This window comes from Toxorhynchites rutilus, chromosome 3, assembly GCF_029784135.1.
Source record: "Toxorhynchites rutilus septentrionalis strain SRP chromosome 3, ASM2978413v1, whole genome shotgun sequence".
NCBI classification, from domain to species: domain Eukaryota; kingdom Metazoa; phylum Arthropoda; class Insecta; order Diptera; family Culicidae; genus Toxorhynchites; species Toxorhynchites rutilus.
In genome coordinates this window covers 238,606,523-238,633,330 of record NC_073746.1, presented here as the reverse complement: position 1 = coordinate 238,633,330, position 26,808 = coordinate 238,606,523, and the positions used below count along the sequence as shown (strand labels likewise).

At 36.5% G+C, this 26,808-nt stretch overlaps 1 protein-coding gene across 1 annotated transcript; it reads left to right on the top strand.

Moving 5' to 3' along the window:
- The first annotated feature begins 353 nt into the window (after positions 1-353).
- On the top strand, positions 354-26,808 carry LOC129779145 (uncharacterized). Its single transcript, XM_055786429.1, has 6 exons — positions 354-891; positions 16,057-16,169; positions 24,654-24,784; positions 24,851-24,984; positions 26,080-26,229; positions 26,293-26,808. The coding sequence occupies exons 1-6, from the start codon at positions 831-833 to the stop codon at positions 26,442-26,444; spliced, it is 741 nt and encodes a 246-aa protein (XP_055642404.1). The 5' UTR covers positions 354-830; the 3' UTR covers positions 26,445-26,808.

The following is a 26,808-nucleotide window of genomic DNA, read 5'->3' as shown; positions in this document are numbered from 1 at the left end:
GTATTCGCACATTGAAGAAAGTTCCCACATGTAGATTTGTTTCTTCCAACCACTGTATGTATGTACCCAGAGAAATCGGACAATCCGATCAGTGAAATCAAAACCGCTAGAAATTTGTTAACCTCGGTCGAGCGAGAAAATCTATCATACGCACCGGAAAACGAGAAGTGGTTTGTGAAATTCTCAACGCCACGCTATCCGACCATGTTGCATACGCATCTGCGCCTTCTCGACTCAGGCATGTGCAACAACTGCCATAGTGCAAACAGTGCTGGTGCTCGTGGAGATCTCTCGGTTCACGTCACACACAGTTAATGCTGGATGCTAGAAATTCATTAAAAGAGCCAACGCGCCGCGAGCAGCCAACAGACGTGGTATCGAGCTTGAACCTTGCGGATATCCCCCTCGAGTCGGAAAAAAAATCGAAAGTGTTTACAGTCTACGACTCGAACGCGGCACGGCAATTGCTCGAACCGGAAGTTCTGATTAGTTATTTGGTGTACTGCCTTTGATCTAGACGGAAGCGTACGAAAGTGTTCACTTAAGGGTGTGTTTGTGTATGCGTGCTGGTAGTACCCTTCACAGTGACCAACATTATAGGTTTACCGAGTGCGTGTTGTTCCTTAATTGGATTAGTTTTCTAGCTCGGTGTGAAACTTAAGCTGGGTGGGTGCGTGCGTGCTGTGTGTAGTGTGGATACGTGATAAATCCCCAAACCCGACGTGACTCGTAAATTGTTTGGTGGTAGCTTATTGTCCAAATTAAGACGAACGCAGGAGAATTGAGTGGTACTTCAATTGGTGTGTCCAGGTTACTACAGCGGTACAAACATGTGGAAGTCAATTGTTTGTGTACTTATTCTTACAACACTGGTAGCAGCGCAAAGTGGACGTAAGTAAACTCAAGTTTTATTGACTCTTTTCAGAAGCTTCCGGTTCGAACGTTAAGGGCAGGTCGGCCAGGGGGTCGGAAGTGAGAGATTAAAGGTTAAGTTTGATAATTACACTGAAGGATAACCGCGACCAATCGGTGGTTGACATTCGTCCATATCTGTGCAGGACGAAAATTGACTCATTTAAATAAGGAACTGTGTATTTAGGGTCGATACAGAGTTCACGTGAATGCAGTTCACGATGATCACTTTGACATAATTTTGCAATGGCACAGTTCATTGAAATGGACTGAAATAAAAATACGAGTTCAAATTCGAGAATCTCCTAACCCGACGAACGCAAAAACAAACCAATTCCAATAATTCACACTGTTCACATAATACCACAATATCAGTTATAGAACATTCGGTGTGATATTTTGATGTGCTAATCGAAATTTAGTTCAGGGTTAAGCAAAGAAGGAAGTTTGTGCTTCGTTTCAATAACTAGTATTCACTTCTTCAAGTTCCGGTCAGTTTATTTATTAATGATGAACAAATTTTCGATTAAAAGTCCTTAGTATTATTATTTAGGAAGGAACATTTGTCAGCATTTATAATTATATGCTAACAATATAATTTTTCGAACTGTTGATAGTTTGAACTTCACTCTATTCACTCTATGATACGACTGTGACTATGTAAGGGTTAAAATGCGTTGAATGTCTTTCAATAGCAAAATAGTATAGAACATGGTATTTTTCAGTGGAATGGCTATTTCAGTGGAAAAACTGAAATAGTTATGCAAGTTATACAAGTTTTGGAGTTGATTTATCCGTATCTAAATTCCGTAGAAAATACATGCCATCGCAGATCTAAGACTTTCTAAAATGTATCTGGATTAAGACTTAAAACGATGTATTATTCATAGAATTCGAATTAACCTGGAAATTACTTTATGTCTTTTATCTGTTTGAGTCAACATCGACATGTCAAATATATACTAGCCACCGGAGTGAGGTAATCGTTGAATCGAAAATGGTTCCGGTGGACATATCGAGAAGATATCTTATGCAGAAAATATTTATGTTACTTCCATTTTAACAGAAGAATGGGTGGCAACTAAAACTTTGGAATGGCATTCCATTGACTCTGTGAATCTTTGTTGTTGATGGCACAAGAAAGAGAACGAAGTCCTTTTGTGTCCATAATTTTGACTGAGCTTCCCCTACCTTGCTTGTGAGTAGGTGTTGGAGATTCTAGGATATGGTAAACAGTCGAAGCGGCAACATTTTCACTTTTGAAATGTAGTACCGTATACTTTTTGTCGAGATTTCAGTGCAGTTCTAAACACCATTTCCTAGTTTTGTTCCAGTTCAGACTCTCTCTTAACGAGAAGTGCACGATCGGTACAGAAGAGCTAGCACGGACCAGACGGAAATTTTAAAGACAGTCTCCAGGGATCGACGATGCACCTCGTTAAATACTTTTCTCGTCGCAATATTAGATTAATACTTACGAATGCAAGATTCATTGTAATTGTAAAAATATGCTAAGAAATAAAATTTGCTTCTATTTTGTTCAAACCTTGTATATTTTTATCTGATTAAAAGAAGTAGACTATTTATTTTATTATTATGCCCTTAGAGTGCAATTCTTAATCAAAGTGGACTGAAAATCGGTTTTATAAAATATACAATTTCATTATATTTTTTTAATTTTCGAAGTATTGATCAATTTTCGATCTTTTACCAGCAAATTAATGTTATTGGGATGAACTCCGCAGTCCGCATTCCGCAGGTATTTGCCACACAAAATGTACATTTACGATCGATAACAGATGACTAACATTTCAACTACCGTAATTCGAATAAATTCAATACCTTTTATTTACTTCAGATATAAAGAAGTTGAGCGAATCATTTGATAGTTTTATTCAATGTTTTGTGGTAGATTATGTTCCATGAAGATCAATGTTCTAATTTTCGTGGTCTTTCGTTATTAGTCAACTTATTGCATCTCTCGTGTGTACGTGCTCTTCGAAACACAATCTTTTTTATTTGTTAAAATTTATGAATTTCAGGTACTCAGTCTCGATTTCCATATTTGAACTCATATTGTTGGAATAATTTTAATAGAGATGTTGTGATCGTCAGAAGGCATATCTTTCTTAAATCTCTCGAATAGCCTAACGAAAGTGTTGTGTTCGTGAATTATTTTTTTCTGGTCTGCATTTCATAGGCCCGTTAATCGCACAATGCTGACCAATTCCGACTTCGAATTTGCCATCGAAATGAGTTTGAGTTCTTTATTCGGTAATATTTATGGTCAATTTTTTCTTAAATCAGTATAATTATTTATAATTTCAAAACTTTTAAGTAAATTCAAGAATTTATTTGAGAAGAAACTATAGTTAATTTCTACATTTCATACTGATATGACTGCACTTTGCATTGTATTGAGGACGTCATTTAACCCTTTGGAAGGCCGTGGTAACTACATTGCCACCAATAAAACATATTTTTTTCACTGCATTTGGAATATTATTTCAATATTTTACTGTATGCCTACTATTTAGGATCAACCGTGTAAAATCATGCAGTTTTTTTTTGAATAAAATAAGTTTTTTATTTGATGAAAAATTGAAATTTCCAATTTTTCCTTTGCAAGTCTAGGGGAAAATCAGGAAAGACGGACAGGATAGGAAAGATGGAAAAATTTGTACCAGAAAACACTATTTGCGGAAAGTTGAATTATTTTTTTCCCAAGAAAAAGTGCATCTGATAATAATCGTTTGCTTGTCGAAGATTACAAGGAATATGCTCCAACGGTGGATCTACCTTTTTTTAAATAATAGTTTATATGTTTCAAACGAGTCAAAGAAAAATCTATAAATACTTGGATTTGAGATATAAAAGTTTTTAATATAGAATTCAATATTGGAGTGTAATTTCTTGACATTTTTTGACTGTTCATTTATTTTTCCAATAACTTTTCTGTATATAATATTTCAATCATACACCTAGATTCCATGATATGATTTAAAAAAACCCATATATTATAAAAAATCAGTCATATCAAAATTGGTGATCTGATAATGAAAATTGTGATTTTAGATAACTGCCATAATATGTACAAAATTTCAAAAATATCGGAGAGGACCGCGTCGAAATTGGCTATTTTTCGTCAGATTTGGCGTGGAATTGCTATACAGCGCGGACTCGTTTATATACAGTGTTCGATTTCTTTTCACTGTATATAATCGAATCCTGTATATAATCGAGTCAAAAAAAATTTTTTTTATTCGTTTTTATGAATATATTTTTCATTCATTGAAAATAGAAGTAGAATTTAATTTTTGATTCGTCATAGTCATAGAACACCTTTCTCATATGAAAAAAAATTTTTTTTTCCGAAATCTCTCCGAAGGTGATAGATGATCATATTTGATGAAAAAAAATCCTTCTACGCATATGTTCGAATTTCAACAACGACAGAGTTATAGAACTTTTTTTTTGGTTTCGGACTCTGTTGCCTCAAACTGGCTCTACACTAAAGAGTACGCTGCTTAAGCCAATTGTGTTGCTTTCATTTGAAAGATGAGAAAATTTAGCTCAAGATATAGTGGTGGAACATCTAAATTAGTAGATTTAAATAACTTTTTGGAAGTGAAAATTTCAAAGTTGATTATTTTTAATGTGTCCGCCCCAATTCCACCTTAACGTTCAAACGATAATTTTTTCCTCGAAATTAGTCAGATTTGAAATGTAAAAAAAATGTTTTTTTAAACTGTATATAATCGAGCCGAAAATTGTATATAATCGAATCACATATAATCGAGTCCGACCTGTATTTAAAAACCAAAAAAATATAACTTTCTGACATTCTAATATGTCATATAAAAAGTATGATCTTTGCAGAAGATATTTTTTAAAGTTTATAGTTTAAAATTATCTTAGCAAATTCATCTAAATACCATCAATTTGTTGTCAAAAAAAGATGAGTGGGTAATGTCGTGATCATAACCGGAGAGATGTAGGACTAAACCTTCTTTACTTCCTCTTGATTGACTTCTTGACTTCTGGTTTGTTTGTTTGAGGTTTTGTACTTAAATTTTTTCGTTCGTCAGAAATATTTTGATACTGGTGATGACGAACACCATCGCCGCTGCCGCTGACATGTGAATGGACAGAATGGACAATGTATGCATTAGGGTGGCAATGAATGTATGGGAAAAAAATCATCATCGAATTTCAAAAACCGACCATGCATATTTTGTTTATTGGCATAATAAATGATCTGTGCAAAGTTTCAGCTCGATCGGACACGATTTAGGGATGCGCTCAAAGTTTTGATTTTTTGATCCTCGAAAATTTTCCAAGGGGGGAGGAAATTTGGAAAATTGGAATTTTTTTTTCGATGCCAAATGACTTATAAATGCATAAAACGTCGAGATCTAGTGTTATCTCGAAAACAAATTTTGGCCTAAAATCGACCCCTTGGAAGATTTTCGAGGATCAAAAAATCAAAACTTTGAGCGCTTTGAGGCACCCCTAAATCATATCAGATCGAGCTGAAGCTTTGCAAGGTAATTTTTTTGGGCCAATAAACAAAATGTACATGGTCGGTTTCTAAAATTTGACATGACCATTTTCGCTGCCACCCTAATATACATCTATTACTTTTGATGCACCGTGACATGTGCGAAATCGATTCTTCAATCAGGAGAGAAATAGCAAACGTATTCCATAGCACAGTACCTTACCCTATTATAGGAGCGGATAAACCGCAAAGTTCAAAGCTTCTCTAAAACATAAAAAAACTTATTCTATTCTATTCAACAAACGCATTTTTCATTGTACAAATTGCTTTCACTGAGCAGCGCGAGCAATGAGCACAGCAACAACATTCCCAAATCAACTCTCAACGTAAACACATCATGTTAGCTCATTATTGGCTGAAGAGCGACTGAATTCACTTTAATTCAACACAATTTCAATTGTGTAAAGAGGCTTTAAACTCTGGGAGTTCATACGCCCTTCGGAATTTTGTATCTTGTGCCCTTCTCTTATATAGTAAAGCATGTGCGAGTAAAATCGACCTCTTCATTCGTTACATTTTTCACATGTTTTACTATTTCCATTATATATGTCTATAATATGGGTGCTCCCTTGGCCGAGTGGTTAGCGTCATAACTAACATGCCGGGTGTTCGGGTTCGATTCCCGTTCTGGTCGTGGGAATTTTTCGTCAAAGAAATTTCCTCCGACTTGCACTGTGATCACGCGTATTCTAGAGCTTGCCACTCAGAATGCATTCAAGGCGTGTTATTTGGCATAGAAATCTCAGCTAAGTACTAATAAAAATGACGCAAGTAATACTACGTTGAGACGGCGAAGTTCCTCTAGGAACGTTAGTGCCATTGAAGAAGAAGAAGAAGATGTCTATAATATAAACATAGTTGGGGATATTTTCTCTTAATTTGCGGAATGGAAATCTAAATTACCTAATTTTCCAGCAACAGTTCTTGACAGATCATACATGTATTTTGAATGTATGTCGTATTTGTGGGTTTGACGTTTTTTTGTGGTAGGCTATATACAAAATAAATGTTCGCAAGTTCTGGTTTCAAAATTGAGCTAAGTGTAGAACGCGATTCGGAGTGCAAAGCAGAGGATTTGTGAAGCCGTTGAATATAACGGCCACCCCAGACCAAAGTTCCAACACGGACGATTTCGAAAATTATTCACCGATACTCGATGATCGTTCTGATCGAATCAATTTATCAAATCAAATGATGAATAACACATGTATGGAAAAATAGGAGATTTATGGAAAATTCAATATTCAATAATAGATCAAAGTTGAATAAAACCAGTTTGGTGAATAAATCCATTCCTCCATTCGACGTTGCGACGAGATCTTGACTAAAGTTGCACCACCAAAACGAGAGCATTTGCATTGCTTCCGCGGTCATAGCCCTTGATCTTTACCATGGATGATCCAGTCGGCGCAGCGACAGATCATTGATATATGGCAACAACTTTTCGAAGTGCCAGTTAACCATGGCTTTGGACTCCGCTGACACGCGGATGATAATCTTCGCACAACCTTGGGACGAGATTTTCCAGTTTCGAGTGCAACATTTGTTATACCCAGTTCAGCGACCCTAGAAACGATTTGATTTTTATCGAATTTTATTTTATTCTGATACGTTTAGGTATGACTTTACATTAGTATGCACATGGTGGCAGTATGGGAACGTAAGCGTAGTTGGTAATTTTATTGATCATCTCTTCTGCCCGACCACTATGGGCATTCCGATGGGAACCGATGTTTAGCGTGAAGTGATCATCATCGAATAATGCACAATGATAGACTTCTCTTGTATGTTTCTTGTATGTTTCGGTTTCAATGTCATAGATTTATCGTTTTCAGCATTTATCTTTGAGCAATTCAATCCCAAGGATTGATTAAATATGGCTTGAATTTGGATGAACCTTTGTACACGCTCTGCGTACGGAAGACACCATATTTTCGCCGAGTGGAAAGATTATTCTGCCTGGAAAGTAATTTCCAGAGATGCATGTGTTCCAGGACGAGCATGAGAAAAATTATTTTCGTGAAATTGAAAAGAGAAAATAACTCAAAATAAGAACATTAGGAAAACTTTTGGTCAGTTGTGATGTAATGTACCTTCTACAAATATTATCAGACTTTATTCAAATTTAGTGTGAATCGTGGTATTGTTAATGCGAGATTATATACCATGGTCAAAAACTGTTCCAGAGAAAGACAAAAAATAGGTTAATTTTGGACATATACTAAAATGTTACTGAGTTATTCATTCCGGATATAATTTTTCTGGCGGTGTAGATCAAAATCTTTCACATGATAAGAAAGTTAGACGCGTATTCCAGGAATTAACACCCTTCATTATATTGGTGCAAGTCCGTACATCTGTAATCAGTTTTTAATTAAATGGTGCAAAAATAAATGGAATGGGATAGTATTCGATTGAGTTACAGCACCTCAATATCGTAGTGGCTGTTAAACTAACTGAGATGGTTATACACTGCACTTCCATGTATATGAGTCATGTTATATCTGTACAATGTACTGTTAAAACTAAAGAACAGCCTAGCTGACAAAATTATCTGAAATTATCCATCTTTATCATTTTTGTTTTTTTTTTGTATTCCATGCATCTAGCATAAAAAAATAAACATTTCCCGATACGTATTTCCGAATCATGTCTGAGGTATCTGAAGTAAGATGTCTATATATTTTGGAAGTCATTCAAACCACTATCAATTAATGATTTTCTAATGGCACATTCAGCTACTATTAATATATTGTTTTTTTTTTAATTTCGGCACATATTTTCCTAATGAAGTTAACACGTAAAAGCTGTCGGCACGAACTTCATCGGAGTAACTGACCGTGCCGATTTCCCTCGACGCATACCGTTCAACATTATTGCAATCGTATGAACGCTGACAATTGTTCAATGCTTTCCATCATTAATGAGATTATCTCGCATCGCGTAGGACTATTATCCGGCATGAGTTTCTATTTACCTGGTCGGTAAACTATGTAAGCATTATCTTATGCAATCGCATGATGCGTATATTTAATCGCTGTGGTTTGCTTGATACCTCAAAGGTAGAGTAACTGCGGAGACATAGACATAACACTCGTTTTTCTTCCACAGGAAAACATTGTAGCCGCTGGGTGTATTCTGTTTAACTTGCTTGACGAAATTGTTTGTTAATCCAAATTGATAATACTGTACAGTTTCAACGTCGTAACACAGGTGTGAATGACAACAAGACCAAATTCTCGAAAAAAAAACTTTTTGCTGGAACACAGTTTAACGTATATTGTTTACATTCGATAAATTTGATAGAATCCGTGGTATATCTTCAATTACATCGCATCGTGTTATGGGAATGCAATTCCTTATAATGAATAACCTCGTTTCAAGAATACTTGAAAACACGATGATTTTTTCAATATTTCGAACACAAATCCAATGCTGGTGGAAAATTACACAGAGTGAGCTTTTTAAGTTTAAGTTGGTTCGTGCATGAAAAAAATCATCCAAATTCTTCGGTAAGAAATGTGACCAAGAAGGTGATAGTTTCAGGCCACTATCGCCACAAAGCTAAGTTTCGAACTCCTTTGTGTGCTTATTTTCATTACGAGAATAAGTTTAAAAATTTGCGGGATTTGGTGATTATTTACAGTTTTGGCTAGCTAAATAAGGTTTTTGTCGTTGTCTTGAAGTTTATCTTCAAAAGCGTCAATCGTCTTCCTCGAAACAACGTTATGTGTCATTATATCATTGAGCCTCGGTTCAATTTCGACAGCATGGTTCATTTGAGAGCCGTGGTTTATTTTCGAAGAACCCTGACTCGAACGCTCTTCCTGGCGAACAGCATCACATGAACGGCTCGTGGGAGTTCGCCCATTTCTAAGGAAACCTTCACTTAACGAGAAGACGGAAGAGCTAGAAAGAAAGAAAAATAAAATGCTTAGAATTTTTAGATCTTTAGAAAACCGATTTGTACATCGATTTTTCGCCAGTGTTTCAAACCAAGATTACCTTTTTCTATCGGATTGCACGCGTAACTCGAATGTGTATAGACATTGATGAATATTTGAATAAATTAAATTTAAAAATCTCTGATTACAAAAACTGGAAACACACTTCATATCACATATATTGAAATGAATATAGTATGCCCTCTTCCTGTAATAAGTCAAGTAGTTTCATCACACAAATATGACGTTTGTTTCGAAGCTGTTTGCATGATGTCTTTGTAATCCTAAATGCTTCAATGTTTGCAACAGCGAGATCCAAGCAATTATTCCAAAAGTGCATAACAATTTTATTTTATCTCGAAATGTTCTCTCCACTTTGCAAACACCAGTCTCAACACGATCTCACGAGAATGCCCCTCTCGACACTTTTCCGGTATCAGCAGATTATTGTTTTCTATTTATTCTATTATTTGACCTTTCTCAAAAAGCTAAATTGGTTCTCTAGTGGTACTCTTCAGCTTATTCGGCTTCATCAATTTTGACGGTGAATATTTTATAAGAGATTTTATTCCAACTTCTGGATACAACTGTTGGATTTTTGTATTATTATTTGTTCCAAATATCATAGTGAATCTACGAAGGTTGTGGACCGTGATAAGTTCGTTGAGCAAATCGATATGCAAATTGCAAGCATTATATTTTACCCTTTGCGGTCGTTTGCTCTCAGCCACCAAAGCAAGGAATCATAAATACTTTATTCTACAATGTAATTGTTTATATTTTTTCCAAACGAATTTTGATGTCTAGTGAACTTTTTCACGAATGTATACGGAGTTTCTATGAATAATAGATAACGGTATTCGATCTAAACAAAATATTATTAGTGTGGAAAGACAAGAGGATTTCTTTCAAGGGAAATTTATTCCGACCGCTAAAGGGAAAATTCACCAATTCACCTTACCCACAAGTTTTCCGAGATCGTTTTGTATGAAAACCTTTTCATAAAATAATAAAATTTACGCATACTGAAATTATACATCACAGATCCGTTGAACCAAATGTTGATTTCAAACGATTTTTAACGTAAATTGCAACTCCTGCAATGTGAGACGGATGGTTTGGGGATGATGGACATGTCGTTGATTTGAATGGTTGACTGTTGGTTTTCATATTTGGGTATTAGGGAATCATTATACATGCTTCAGCTTTGACGACCTATCAAAAGTAGAGAAGGTATTAAAGAAAAATTGATTCGGCAAGCGGATGTCGTTTTTTGCAACTTCGATATAAGGCGTTCTGAGCGAGGTTGCTTGAAAAAAACTGGATACTGTAAAACTGTTTTATTTTGAGAAGATCAGCTTTGATTTTTGTGAAATGATTTTTTTACACATTCCGATGTTTGAGGAATAGGATTTCCTTTGAAGTTTCGTGTATTATTTATATGTAGTTCATAAAACAGCGAAATAAACCATTAATCAACCCTATTATTTGAGCAGATTAAAATGATGTCCCCCACCTCTCGAACATTACTGTGAAACAATATTTGGGGATCTTTCATTCTAGAACCTCTAGAAAATACGGTTTTATTTAGAAGTTTTACTCATTTATTCTCATACTATTTGCTATATAAAATCGTCGCAAAACTGCTCGACAATGTGATTAATTTAGATGCATGGGGTCACGGTTCCTGGTTATAGATCACTGCATCGAAGCTAACCTCAATTCTCAGGTGGTTTGTTTCAGGTCCCATTCTTTAACTTTTGAATAGGGACATGTAGACACTGCAACGAAAGGAAGCTGAAACAAAACACGTAAAACTGTCAAGCTGACGTCTTCGTGCACTGATTTATGCAGTGATCTATGTAAGGTAAATGATTTTGGTTTGTCCAGTCGAAAATATGATCATGGTTTGTTCACTTTTTTAACGCTCTAATTCAGCGCACCTATTCCAAATCAGTTATTCGAATGTTTCGAAACATATTAAAAACAATTGTCTTTTTCATGATTTACAGTAGTTTTATAGTATATTTTTACGGAATCACATGTTTTAAAGGATTATAAAATACACCTTCTGTTGGTGTCAATGTGCCCCTCATTCGAGCTAACTTTTAATCGATCACCAGATGACTCAGACCTTTTCTGGATTATAACACTTACAAATATTGTAAACATCATGCCTGCACACCATTTGTATCAGTTTTACATAGCTAAACCATTAAGTTAACGCATTTTGATGAACTCAATTTTGATCATGAGTTGTCCAATTCAATAATGTTATGTTGTCCACATGGTATCTATGGCAACCGCTTGGTGCGCAGCAGTTTGTTTATGGTGTCTTTCGCGCATAGCAGAAATAAAGTTTATCTGTGTTGAGTGTGTTGAGTGTGTTGAGTGTGTTGAGGTGAACACTTTTAAAATGCCCAAGAAAAGGCAATATTCTGAAGAAAGCCTATATTATGAATGGATCAATATGATGACAGTAAACTCAAGTAATGATAAATGCAACACCTACTTGAGAATTCGAACGTTTTCATTCAAAAATGTTGATTTCTAAAACCGGACAAACCATGGCCATTTTTGGACAAACCATGATCAGAGCTGGTCAAACCATGATCATAATTTCTCTTTAAGGAAAATCGTTAAAAAACATAAAATTTTCAATGATTTCAACGCCTTATGGTAGTATTAGCAACTAGAGACTTGGGGCTTTCCAACAAACCCAAACTCGTATCGATTGTATGTGATTTTCATGAAGAAAAATCGATTTGCATTTACTAGTTGCGTAAAAATACCCCAAATCGGACAAACCAAGATCATTTACCCTATTAGAATTCTGGAATATTTCTTTATTAGGTCCCACGAAATTCTTCCAATACTAAAATGAGCACATCCAGTACTAAAACAACACTGTTCAAGTATTACTTTGGTATTGAAATTATAAAATTTTGGTATTGAAAGGCTTTTCCTCTCCAGTGTTTTGATCTTATTCTTTTGTATTTTATTTTTTATATCTGGCTTGCCCAAACCTAGTTTTGTTGACAAGATCAAAATGAAGTATCCTCAGGTATTTCCTCCTATTCGAGAATGTTTTTTTTTTGGAAAAATAGACATATTATGCATAAATTGCAAAATAAACATAATAGCGTATTTTATGTAATGTATGCGTAGTCTCTTTTTATTCTGAACTTTGCGTCAATTATGAGTCTTTAGATCATGCATAGTATTAATGCTATTTAGATTTAGAAATTCCTTTGAGTGGCCACGAGAAACTAATATCCAATTGATACATACGGAAGCAGGGTTACTTGGGTTTTATATTCATATCAATTAAAGTCAATGGAGCACATTGACTCTATGATCGTCTGAACATTAGAATGATTTGGAACGCGGTCTCTATGGATCATTTTGGATTAGATATTTTTCTATGAACATTGTAACAGTAGCGGTTGAAATTCAGGAGGGCCTAGAACATCTGATATTCATATATATTCAGAGGTGGTGTAGCACGTGGCTGCTTGGGTAGGCACAACATGCACTGAGCGCTAACCGTGTTGAATTTGGAAGTGTAATCAGGAGAAAAATAAAACTGAGTTTAGTGTGTAACAATAAAAAGATTGATCCAAAGGAAATATTTATCGATCGAACGATAAATCTCAAAAAACAAAAATTGGTCAACGGATAGGAAGGGTCGGGGAGGGACAATATTCATACATTGTGAATTTATTTTACATAAAATGGATAAAACTGAAGCACGCTTATGAAAAAAACTGGATCAAACTGGACAATATTTTAAAAAACTGGAAGATTTAAAGATTGAACTGTTTGACTGGATCGAGAGAAAAAAAAGCTGGAAGAATCCAGTTTAAACTGGAACATTGGCAACCCCGTTGTGAGTGGTTTAATTTCAAAATTTGATTCACTGGTGTTTATATTTCGGTAGGCTAATCAATATCGGTGCAGTGTTAGGAATATACCGAATTGGTAAATACATTGTAACTTGTAACACCGCCTGTGATTAGTCCCATCATTGTCCCAGCATGCTGTGAGCTAGAACAAATCCTGGACCTGATGGTATCCCCTCCATTATTCTGAAAAAATGCTCCAAAAACTAGTCTCAAACATTGATCATCTTATTTAACCGCTCCATCCAAAGTGGAATCTAACCCGGAAATATGGAATAATTATTATATTTTGTCAGATCAACACCAAATAACAATCGCCGAGCTCCAATGCCTGGGTTGGCTGTGGAGGCTGTCCAGCGTGAGTTCTTGGGCCTTTCCTTTTTCTACCATGGAGTAATCTTCATAGTCTCCCGTGCTATGAACACCGCTGCAAACTTATTCGATTAGACACATTAGATGTTCGCCGTAAAATAGCTTAAACTTGTTTTGTATCAGATCTGATATTGGGTCACATTGATTGTCCCGAGCTCCTGCAGCAAATCAGTTTCAACATACAAAGTAGAAACCTTAGGTCTCATAATTTTCTACGAATACTGTTTCCTCGTACAAACTATGACTACAATGAGCCTTTATCGAGCATGTGTCGTGAGTTCAACCGATGCAGTTGTTTTTTCGATTTCGGGTTGTCTCGTGCATTACTCAAGAAACGTTACACTTCCGCAATAATAGACACTGCTATTAGTAACTTTTTTTTTCTCTCAGTATATATGTATGTTATCATAAGTGTAATTTAGTCTAGTTTAGTTTAGTTTAGTCATCATTAGGGCTATGATTACCCGTTGATATGAATAAATGAATGAAATACATCTGTAAGTAAAAATTTATGTATAATTCAAACAAATATTTTGAATTATTTCTTATTCAGCTTTCTTAGGCTGCCGGAATAGCTATACCTTGTCAGAATAATATACCCTTCACCGATAATCCAAGTCTAACCAACCATGCTAATTTAGGATTTCCCCAACATTTCCTGTGAATGATGCGATGTATGAAAATGAGCTGACATGTTCCATTTCATCGCTCATACCATTTTCCGAACATAGGTGTTTAAATATCACAAGAACGGTGGGTAACAAATTTCTGTGAAATACATTTGATATGTTGTTTACTCAACATTTCTAATCCGTTGATTTGTATGACTGCGTTTTACGACCGGTGCTATTCTCGATATTTACAGCCGGAAACGTCTTTTCATGTCTATTCAACCGCAAAAAAATCTTGACCCGCATCGGTGCACTCTCAAGCGGCGCACTGCTTGAGCAGCTAAATCCCCATCACTCATTACCTCATCACAGACTTATCAATAGGAAGTTTTCGTTGGATAAACCATTTGCGATAGATTTATCGTTTTCTCGGAACGGCTCTCACTATTGTTCGGCGGATAGGTGTTGAATTGGGCTATAATTTGTTTCATTTGTTGCAGATTAGGAATAAATTATTGGATGACTCGACTAGAACGTAATCATAATCTATTACAGACGACCTAGAGCCACCTGTTACACTTAATTAACACGCCCGATCACGTCGTAGTTCGGAGTGAGGCGGAATGGTTTTGTAAATCACCTTTTCCACGTGTTCGATCCGGATCCGGATTCGGACTCGGCACTAATTGATAATTCCTCCACACGGCTGCGTGACTTGGATGAATTCGCTAATCGAATTCAAGTGATAATTTTCAACCTCTTTGATCTGTATGATTATGCCATATAGCATTAGGGAAGCGAAGTATGAGTCGGCTTTCTGCACGGCACGCAGGTCCACGTGCAGATTGAGAAGCTAATGGGAAAACGGTAAACGAAGATATCTTAGGTTGTCTGTTGATTTTCTTTTTATGCTTATGATAGGAAGAGCAAAAAGTTTCCGCACAAATGACATCATCTATGTTGTGCAACTTTTAGCGAACAGGTAATTAAATGTTTCATCCTAATATTGATATGGATGGGGCAGATGTTCTCCCCGAGTGAGACATGCTTTCGAACCGGTCGGAAAACGAATACCCATCGTAATTGTTTCACTGCCAGCTGATTTCTATTACCTCTACCGCAACACGCAATTGTAAAGGAGGAAAACTGGAGAAAACGCGACCGCAGGTCGGAATATCCTTGAGACTAAGATTGGCTACCGTAATTGCTTCATATCGCATACATTGTTCAAACAAAGCTTTCCAGTGAAACTGGCATCACGCTTCCATGTGATTATTCTGATTTTTCGAATTTGTTCGTGCATCGTGCAGTCAAGGCAAGCAGAGCAGTTGTGTGACATGCAACAACAAACATGTCGACGTATAAGTTCGGATTTGTTAACTTGTCGGTCATGAAATGTAGAGCGGCGGGGGTCAGCTACCACAATCTTCAACGGTGAACTAGTTTTCTAGGTGATTTGATGGTGCTTCCTAATTCAATATTTCCAATCTTGACACAGGAATGCGATTGTTGTAGGAACTAAATGATTATTTCCGCAGGATGTTTGATAATCATTTTTGGTGGTATATCTTGGGGAAATATTAATAAAAAAAGTGAAAATCGTATCCGAATTAACTGTGGTAATACCGATACCGAAAACCGATCTAACTTCATCAGAAGTACTTGAGTCTTTTATCATGGTACATCAGAATTTTTCAACACTCAACTATAATTGTTATGTAACGAATGTTATCTTTCTGTCTCTATCTTCTCAGCTCCCCCTTACGTGTTGCAGTGCAAACGTTCGGATCCACAACTGATCGCATGTCTGAAAAACTCCTTACATCATTTGAAGCCGTACTTGGCGAAGGGAATTCCGGAAATCAAGGTAATTGGATTAATTTAGAACTAAAATAGGTATATTTCTGTTCTGTTGTTTCCCCAAAAACGCTCTCCGACTTATCCACATATTCTCTATGTTTTTCTACGTTCTAAAGTGTACCAAAATGCATTCCAAGAGTTACACCTGAACTCTAATATTTCGTTTATCACTGAGAATAATCATTGGTGCACAAAATGTCACTATATAGTAGAAAGATACAACCAGAGGAATTATCACCTGAGGAAATTCAAATGGCGTTGGCACTGATGGATGCAATGTCAGCTGTAGAATAAAACTGTGATGCAAACCACACAAGAACCTATTAGATTCGTTACTTACATTACGATGGCGGATTACATATTTTCTCAAAATCCCATCAACATGGGTATCAAAGAAAAGGGCTTGACTAGTAGAACACAGTTTTTCATGAGAAATGCAAATCCAAAATGGCCGCCACCATAAAATAGCGGATTACATATTTTCTCAAAATCTCATCAACATGGGTATCAAATGAAAGGGATTGACTAGTAGAACACAGTTATTCAGGAGAAATTCAAATCCAAAATCGCATTTTTCATAAATAACTGTGTTCTACTAGTCAATCCCTTTCATTTGATATCTATATTGATCGGGTTTAAAGAAAATATGTAATCCACCATTTTGTGATGGCGGTCATTTTGGATTTGCATTTCTCATGAATAACTGTGTTCTACTAGTCAAGCCCTTTCATTTGATACCCATATTAATGGGCTTTTGAGAAAATATGTAATCCGTCATTTTGTGGTGGCGGCCATTTTGGATTTGCATTCCTCATGAATAATTGTGTTCTACTAGCCAAGCCCTTTCATTTGATACCCATATTGAGTTTGAGTTTGGGAAAATATGTAATCCGCCATTTTGTAGCGGTAGCCATCTTGGAGTTTCAAAATCATGAAATACCCAGTTTTATAATGACTGCAGAGATAAAGGTGTGTTCCAAATTTCAGATCAATCGGTCAACAGGAAGGGGCTCAAATTTCTATTCATGTGGTAAAACGCTACAGACAAACATGTTACAAACATATAAACGTACAAACATACTAACATACAAATTACAGGGCAAGCTAAATAAAACCGTTTAAAAACAGTTCCTATCGGTGCTTTATGAGAATAATCTGTGTTCTTACCGTACAGAACAAAACAAAAAAAAAAAACTGAAAAAATATACCTTTCCGGATAAATTTGTACATTTGCCAACATTGGATGGTTCGACGGTACAAGGAAAATCAAATTCAATTCCCTCAACGTATACATGGAAGAATCTTCATTCGCGTTGACGGCATTGTGCTTCATGTGTTCGAATTGTGAAGCGAAAATGATAATAGACAATGAAATCATGGAAATATCAGGAAATTTATATAAAAACAGCTGATGAAGGTTCAGTACGACGTGTTTTAATTAGTAAATTAACAAGAAGTAAAATTTTTCAATCAAATTTTGACAATTTAAAACTGCCTCCGGGCCTACAAAACCGATAAAGATTAATTTGCCTCCCAAAATAGTTATCGCCACCAGACGTCGATACTGTCATTCGTCATCGAGGATAAAGTGACAGCCAAGCTGTCCAGTTGCTGAAAATGTGTATGAACGCACAGCACCAGTCAACTGGTGATCTAAATATGGCGTGCCGTTGACGTTCAAGTAACTGGCGCAAATTACTGGTCAATGTGTAAATCAGCTATTAGTTTCTTATATTATGGAATCATAAAATCAGACTGAATCTGATCTAACGTACTTTTTAGAAAAAATAGAAAAAAATTGCGAACGATTCTTCGAATAAACCGTTTCATATTCTGGATAAGCCTGAGCGGCCATTTTTTCCACTTATTCCATTCATTTACGCTGCACAACAATATCGATTCAGCGGAAAATTGAGACTACTGGGCGGATTGAAATGTCTTCAAAATGAAGACATGTCTTCATTTTGATTCGAATGGCTCGAATCGATCTTAACTCACGGACCGTCGAAGAAATCATACCGAAAAATCATCAAAATTAAAGTTGTACTTTTTGAGTGAAGTGCGAGTGACAATAAGGGAAGAAAGAGTTGCACGTCCTAGGAACCGCACAAGCCGGGCGACATTCACCCTCCTCGCTGGATTCATACGACGGAAGAGGTACATCGGAGAAAATTTCGGTGGTCAGCGAGCCCAACGTTATCGCTGCTCCACACGTATAAGGGTGAGTTGGTCAAACATTTCGGAAGTTGCAGTGCGGTGAGGTCTGGTCGAGCCTAGCCCCAGATCATCGTCACTTGGACCGATGAGACCGATCCCCGTGTGCGGGCACCGTAAGTAGAATAAAAAACACCCACAGAAACCCTCTCTCTCTATTATCAACCAACATACTTACCTGGATTCAACCTGTTCCTGTTCGGCCGCAACGATTTTCTAAATAAAAAAATATAATAAATTTAAAAAAATATTGTTGCCCTTCTGTTCTTATTAGGATCATATTCTCATCATATCCATCACCAACAGCTTCCGTTGTATTCGTGAGTCCACCTCGTTCCTAGGTAAGAGCCAACCCTGAGGTAATTATACAAACCAGTACCACTGAGCTAGCCATAACTTACACTATTCATGAAACCATGCCCTGACCTTCTGGGTTTTATGAATTGATGCCAAATTACCTAATTATCAAATTGTTTTTGATGCGAAACAGCGGTAAATGATTCTGAAGTACTTCGTTGCACTTCTGAATGTTCATTCGTGTTGATGGTAAGCTATCTGAACCAAGCATTTTTGGGAAAAATTTTCCCCAAACCATAAAAATCCTATCTCTAAAACTGTGGGTCCAAAAACTAATGTGGAGGCTAATCCCATGAGTTTCGATATTTCAGGAGAGCTTCTCTGATAAAAATAAATTTAACTTGGATGGGATTTTTCCATACTAGAAGCATATAAGGAACGTGTCATGTAATTTTTCTACTTGTAACTTTGCAGGCGGCAGTTTGATGGTTTGAAGGAATGGTTATGGTATGGTTTGATGAATAGGGGCTTCAGTTTCTGGACTGGTCAACTTGTTTACCAGATCAAAACTCTATCAAGAACTTATGAGGAGTGATCGTATGAATTGTAGATGCAGCTTATCAGCAGTATGAGTGATTTGAAGAGCTTAAACGAGCACTATCTTCTGCGTAGAACGAAATACACACTACAACATGACGTAGCAGGGTTTAAACCACCCCGAATGGAATATTTGAACTGACTGAGAACTGAAGATGATCTACGAATTGTAAACTTATTGTAATTCATTTGAAATTGACGTTAATTTTGTATAGGAGTGAGAGTTTTTCCATCTGGTTCTATAGTTATGGAACATTGGAATTTTTGTTTTTTGAATGTTTTGCGCCTGAACACAACAATGAGGCTCAAATGGCCAAGCATATAAATGAAGATAGTTATTCTATCCTACACCATATACTTCAATTGAACGGACTTATTACATATCTCTGGAAACTCAGAAAAAATGAGTGGTTCTATAGTTGTGAAACGCAGTGTATCAAACATCAATGTAGGTTTGGAAGCAATTTAGGTCTCTGCGATGGGGATTTGCAAGAGCTGTAAAACGAATATCATGCCCTAAAAGTAAAACTGCTTGGATGTGAAATAACGTTTTCTGAAAACATGTATGTGCAGATTTAGTGTATTAAAAGTGTATTACAGGTTCGCTCGCACTTTCGGTGCTTTCATGCTTCGAGGTCAATGTCCTTACTATGCCTTACCCCTCGGCAACCATCGGCCGTTTTCTCATAAGAACAATAACAAACTTTGCTTCAAAACCGGATCAGCAACGACACGATGAACGCAATACTGAGTTCTAAGCATTTGATTAAACAGCGTTGGTGGCTCGAAATTGTTATCAACTGATACTATGCAACCTAAGTTTAGCAAGAATATGTATACGAATCGTCAAACCAATGAGTAATTTAAGGCTTTTGATGACAAATGAAGATTTTTTTTGCAAATAAAACAATTTTTTTCTATGCAACATACATTTGTATGGTATAGCTCTTGGTACAGATTTTTGAAAGAAAAAGTACAGATTAAAAAGATTTTTTACCCTCCCAGATGAAAATGTGGCAACCTACAGATGGAAATGTGGCAACACTGCTCGTCACTCACTCTGTTGAACGCCTTGAGACACATTGTTGAACCCATGGTTGGTCCAATGACGGGTAAGAGCCCAAGCGGTCGCAGAACTGAGAAGGGCTGACAGGATTAATTTCAAGGAGGTTGAAACAGTGTGTACCGCATGAAATTTTTCTGTATATGTTCGAATATACAGATTTTTTTTTGGAAAGCGTAGTTTTTAAAATCATGGAACCCCAAACCCTCATGCAGTATTGCAGGAATAGCGGAGTCTTGATCTACAACGACAGATCAAGACCGGTTTTAAAAGACACGAAAGACGGTGTGCTTGTTTCATCGAGAGCATTCACGCAATATCAGTGTCGGTTCCTGCCCCGAAGATATTTCTCGTATGAAAAGAAAATTGTCTAAAGTACCATATCGTAAAACTTCGGACAACAAACTTTTTTTTGATATATTTCCTTATTTTGTGTCGTTTCGTGTCGTTTCGCAGCATTTTCGGTCTATGTAATGATGATGACTATTCATTCCATATTTAAAAAACATTTGTCGAGGTACATATCCGGCTTGTCAGGACAAATATAATAATGTTTGATTTGATATATTTTTCCGGGTTTATTTAATTGTGGACAGACTTTGCAATAATTACAAACATCAATAACTCCTGTTAGAATACTATGCAACTTTCCATTCAAATTAATTTTCTCGGAGACAACGGTTGAAATCAACGCTCGATCACGTGGTTGTCGGAAACCTTCAATCAGTTGTTAAAGTCATAAGGGTTAAATTATATTAGATAAAGTTGTGATAATGTGATTTTGTTAACATAGACTTTCAACCACATGCTGAAATGAAAAGGAATATATTTTAATACGTGGCGGCGGCACCTATCAAAAGATAACCTGAGAAGGCAATCGAGAGAATTCCTCTAAAATAAATAAGACCGACTATATATTTTATAACTAATTGCACGTAGCGCGCGGCTATAGGGAGTGTTACTGTAAGAAAACGGTGCTCATTTTTTGACCTAAAACTACATCACGTTTTTATGAAGTAATTTTTAACGTTAATAACTTTTTTCACTGCGAACGAATTTAGAATATTTTTTCACGAATTTGTTTTATATTTTATTTATTACCATTCCCCAGTCCGAATATAGCTAAAATTGATGAAAACCGGGAGCACCATACATTTGTTCTGTCCCTGTTTGTGCTTTCCTACTAATGCCGTCAATAACGAGCCAGTATGGTAGCGAAGATAAAATAAACAATGAAGAAAAATAACGCAAAGAGAATAATCGCGACTTAAACTTTACTTTTGTACAACAATTACGCCGTCACTAAGGTATAGTGCACTTTTCTACAGCACTAAATTTTAAGTCCCGCTCAACACTCGAAGCAGTGAACATCACATGTTCTGTTGGTCTCGTGTCATCATAATCGCTTCAATTCCCCAGTAGCAGTGAAATCGAGCTTGTAACTCACTCGCTGCTCTGCATATGACATTGCAAAACAACGCGTGAAACTGACGGCACAATGATATGCAGGAAATCATCAAACTGATTCGTGGTCGTTCGGCTCACTGTGGTGTTGTAAACATACGTCAACATACATACATACATACGGTCGGGTTTTGAGCGGAGCCCTCTAATTTTTTTTTTGATTTTTTTTTAATATTTCAAATATTCTCGGTCGCAATATGTTATACACTCTGTCTGTCTTCTATAAGACCACTCTCAGTATCATCCATAGCAACGCATGTAATAAGATTCTTGAGCCAATGTTTTCGAAATACTTCAAGTATCATTTATTTAAAACTAATTTGGTTCAAAAGGATTGGAACTTCTAACACTTTGTTTGCTATTCGAATGATCCGGAAGTCACCGTCTTAGATTCTTAAATGTTGAAATGTTAGAGTAAAAAACCGGTATTTTCATGGATACCCCGAAGAAACTAAGTTAAAAACAACTTTGTGGGAGATATTTATTTTTCAGACAAAAATTGTCTTCGACAAAGTTGTTACATATGATAGAGCGCTTATTTTTATGTTATCAAAAATAGGGTGACCAAAATTGTCGATGAAATAAAAAATCTAACTTTCTAATCTTTATAGATAGAGATAAATATAGTTCAACAATGTTGTAGTACCAATTATTCGAGACATCTTTGCAGAACAAAGTTTTATTCTATCTCTTGAAATAACCGATACAGCGATTTTTTTTCTAAGTTGCATTAGGGTGACCATGAAAAAGCGGTTTTTTTGCTCTAACTTTTATATTTCAAATTATACATCAAGACTGTTTTCCTACGACTTTTAGAGTTTATCAAGACCAACATTTTGCGATGCATAACTTGTCAATATCTTAATCCTACTCAAAATTAATGATGGTTTTTCACCCAAAAACTCATGTTTTCAATTTTTATTTACTCAAACACGAAAAATAACATAGTTTTGAAAATCACACATTATGTAGAGTGAAATATGCTCTTTCAAATACCATCAATGAACTTTATGTTTATTTTTATCCCAGAAAGAATGACAAACAATTGAAGAGAGCGTATTTTTTTTATTGGGACTATAACATTGTCGAACTATGTTTACCTCTATCTATGAATACAAGAAAGTTATATTTTTTATTTCATCGACAATTTTGGTCACCCTATTTTTGATAACATAAAAATGAGCGCTCTCTTATATGTAACGACTTTGTCGAAGACAGTTTCTGTCTATAGAATAACAGTCGAGCTCTAAATGCTAATTTCCACTTAAATGCACCTTCTGGACCATTGTGCATCGGAATAGTGATTACATGACCATCACACTCTGTGATTTCCTTTATTTGATCAACACTCAAAATTTTATTAACACTCAAAACTATTGGAAAGGAATCGATGAAATCTAAATTGCGACGTTACGGTATCAGGGCCATACACTCTATTCACCTAATTGATACTATTTTTTTCCTTAAACTAATAGACCTTTTTTCCAAAACTTCGTTTTGTTTACTATTTTGATACCACTGCACCACGATGCTTGTGTTTTCTTGAAATATGTGCAGTCCATCATGTGTCAAATTGACACGTTTTTGTAGAGATCAGTTTTTGTCTGCATTTTATTTCTGGAACGTTCGTAAAATGCAAGTACAATTCCTTCTTCACACACCGGGAACCTGTCACTTGAGGAATATCTTGAATAGATTCAAACCATACTCTGAAACATAATAGTCAACAAAAGTCTTGATTGCACTATACTAAGTATAAAGAAAAATAACATATTCAATCTTCTTGCTTAAAGCCATCTATTTTTGAAAATTGTACGAATCCAAATATTTTGCAATAAATGTGCAGCTGATGCTTCAGTTACGATCATGTCCAAAGACCACCGACCTTTACGAGAAAGTCTTAGCCAATGCACAATCAGCTTCCCAAACACAGGTGGAGGAGAATAAATGTAAACAAAGGTTATGCCACTTTTGTAGTTTTATGCCGCTCTGACCCAGTGGGCTCTGCTGACCGGTAACCGGTTTGTCCCTGCTGTTTGGCTTTGACATTTTTACTATCCACTTTTTTCGCTTCACCCGCTGTCGGTTGGATGGCCGAGGTCGTGGCCACTAGCACCGTGCAGTCATTGGAAACAAGAAAAACTGAAAAACACTAGCCGGGTCAAGGCCGCGGATTCGTTCAACAGTTATTGCTGTTCAATTACTGCATTTTCTCTTCCTCAGCCTTTGACTAAGCATATTGGCGTGTAGTCATCATGCTTTATTGCTTGTATCCAACGCACCGGCAACATCTTATGTTAATCAGATCCGAACGCATTCGGTGGACTTGAGCAAGGTCGACACGGCGCTGACATGCGTCTTGATTTTGTATAAATCCACCGAAAAGCACCGTGTTAATGGATGTTGACAGTGGTTTTTGGAAGAAAATCGATTCGAAGTTCATTGTCAATGCCGTCGCTCAAAAACTGGTAACTGCACCGTTCGTCGTCGTCTCTTTGGTGTTTGCTTTTAAACCTAACATGACAGTTTTGGAGTTGCTTGTCCTGCCGTTTGAAGTATAGATAAACATAATCACGCAAATCCGACAATAGCGCTCATTGATAATCGACGAGTCACGAGCTTATTTGCTTAGTTTACACGAGTGGCGCTGCCCTTTATTTGTATTCCAAAGCGGTCGGTATTTTGACTTCAAAATGATCGGATTGGTTACAAGGTACCTGAGTCATATCCGGAAAGAAACTACCGTTAGGAAACGTTCGTAAATCAATGTTACCTTGTACATGTTTTCGTTATTGACAGTTTGAAATTATTTGGGGCGGAACTCTAAGCTATTTTTTTTTTCATTTTTGGTTTCAGTTACCCTCTACCGAACCGTTTATTATGGACCAGCTATCACTACAGCTGACTGGTGGACCTCAAGGATACAGGATCAACTTGAAGGATATGGAAGTGTTTGGAGCCAGTAATTTCACCGTCAAAAATATCAAGTAAAGATCGGCATACAGTGTAGGTTGTACTCGTAGTAACTATGTACTCTATCGATTGATTTCCAGATTGGCTGAAAACGGTAAACCTTTCGAAGCTCGACTGACCATTCCTAAGCTGGTAATTCATGCCACGTACACCTCCAGCGGAGTTTTAATTATTATTCCTGCGAGCGGGTCGGGTGATTTCGACGCTGTTTTCGGTAAGATATGAGAAACGATACATTAGCACCGTTTTTTACCAGTGTATGTGCACCTTCTCGAAATGATGGTGACAAGAGTTTTAGTCACGCTTGAAAGGACTTATTAGCGGCTTTCCGTAACGAAACATCGGGTACAGGGCGATAAAATTAATAAATTCTAAACCTGAAGAGCTTGTACTCTTACTAACAACTTGTACTATATGTCTGTGGTTGTGCATCATTTACCCACTATGATAGAACAAAAGCGTCTTGAGTATTAGGTGGTTAGAGTCATATGTATCATGCCGGGAGCTTCGGGATCGATTCCAATTCTGGCAGAGGGGCTCTCCGTTTAAGAAATTTCTTCCAGCCAACACTGATGCACGAATGAAGAATTTGCCACTTAGAACACATTCATAGCGTGATATTTGACATATAAATCTCAACTAAGTACTAAGATGTGTTGAGACGATGAAGTTCCTTAAGGAACATTAGTGCCATTGGAAAAGAAGAATTGATACAATGTGGACATCAATATGTCTGATTTAATGGTAAAGAAATTTTTAATACGATGTTCAGATCAACTTACTCAATTCTAAACTGACACAAACCTTGCCTTGATAAAGTTTTGAATTTTTTGCTGTAAAGACCGTTAAAAACATTTTTTTTTAATATTTTGAATCGTTTTACATCAACCACGACGATGGCCCTAATGCTCTCACGAGACATTGAAAATATTCAAAATTGATTATCATAAAACAAATCAGAATGTATTGTACACAATACCATGTGAATTTTGAAGGTTTTATGATGTTGTAAGCTTTAGAGTGAAAACCATTTTAATATCAAAACCGCTCTTCAATAGCTTTTATCGCTTTTATCTTATTTCAATTGGGGACTTTCTTTGAATATGCCTCATTGATTATGACAAAACACAAGGGTGGTTAGTGTTTCGCATCATATGACAGCTAGTTTATACCAGAAAACCACTTATCGAAAGGTACCCATTCAAGCGTGACACAGTGTGTGATTTCGCATAATTATCGGTTCTTATTCGTAGAAATACTATCAAAGCTAAAACATCACTTAAAATTCTACACCATTGCGTCATTTCAGATGGGGTCAGTGCTGACGTTCGAGGACAAGTGTCATTCCACGAGAAGCCAACCGGAACGCACATGCGTATAGAGGGACTCGATCTGAACCTGGCCATCAAGAAACCACGGCTGGCAGTGTCGAAGATCTTCAACAACAACAAGATTCTGAGTAAGGGGATTTTTTCATTTCAATTGTTAAGAACTGTTTAACAACTTTTGTTTTGTCTTCCAGCTGAGGCGACCAATCTGTTCCTACGGGAAAACGGCCACGAGGTTCTTCGGGCTCTTCAGCCGCAGCTGCAGAAGAAGCTATCCGCTGAGTTCGTGGGAATTTCCAACCAGCTACTGGAGAATGTTCCACTCAATTACTTCATCGTTGATTAGATTTCCCCCTTGAGAACAAGTTATCAGCACAATTTCGTTTGTAAATAATTCCTGACCACACATTTGTTATTAAAATATCTTGCCACTCTGTCATTGTGTTAGCCGATTGTGGAAAATCCAACGATAGGAAGCTTTAGTTGTATTGATCAACGAGTATAAACATACAAAATAGGATTAGTGGGGCGATTTAGATATATTAGGAGGGGAAGGCGTTGGTAGTGTGATGACGATTAGTTGAATTTCATCGTGTGATAACTATGATTTAACTACACCATTGACCAGCGGCAAGATATCATTTTTATATTTGTAAATGTACAAAACGTTGATCGTAGGATACAGTAGCAATAAAGACTGTTTATATCAA

Bases quoted from the DNA above. Each gene is read 5' to 3' on its own strand.
- LOC129779145 (XM_055786429.1), top strand. From the start codon at position 831: ATGTGGAAGTCAATTGTTTGTGTACTTATTCTTACAACACTGGTAGCA. The intron at 24,785-24,850 runs GTAAAGATCGGC...ATTGATTTCCAG, and splicing joins TTCACCGTCAAAAATATCAA to ATTGGCTGAAAACGGTAAAC. The intron at 26,230-26,292 runs GTAAGGGGATTT...TTTGTCTTCCAG, and splicing joins CAACAACAACAAGATTCTGA to CTGAGGCGACCAATCTGTTC.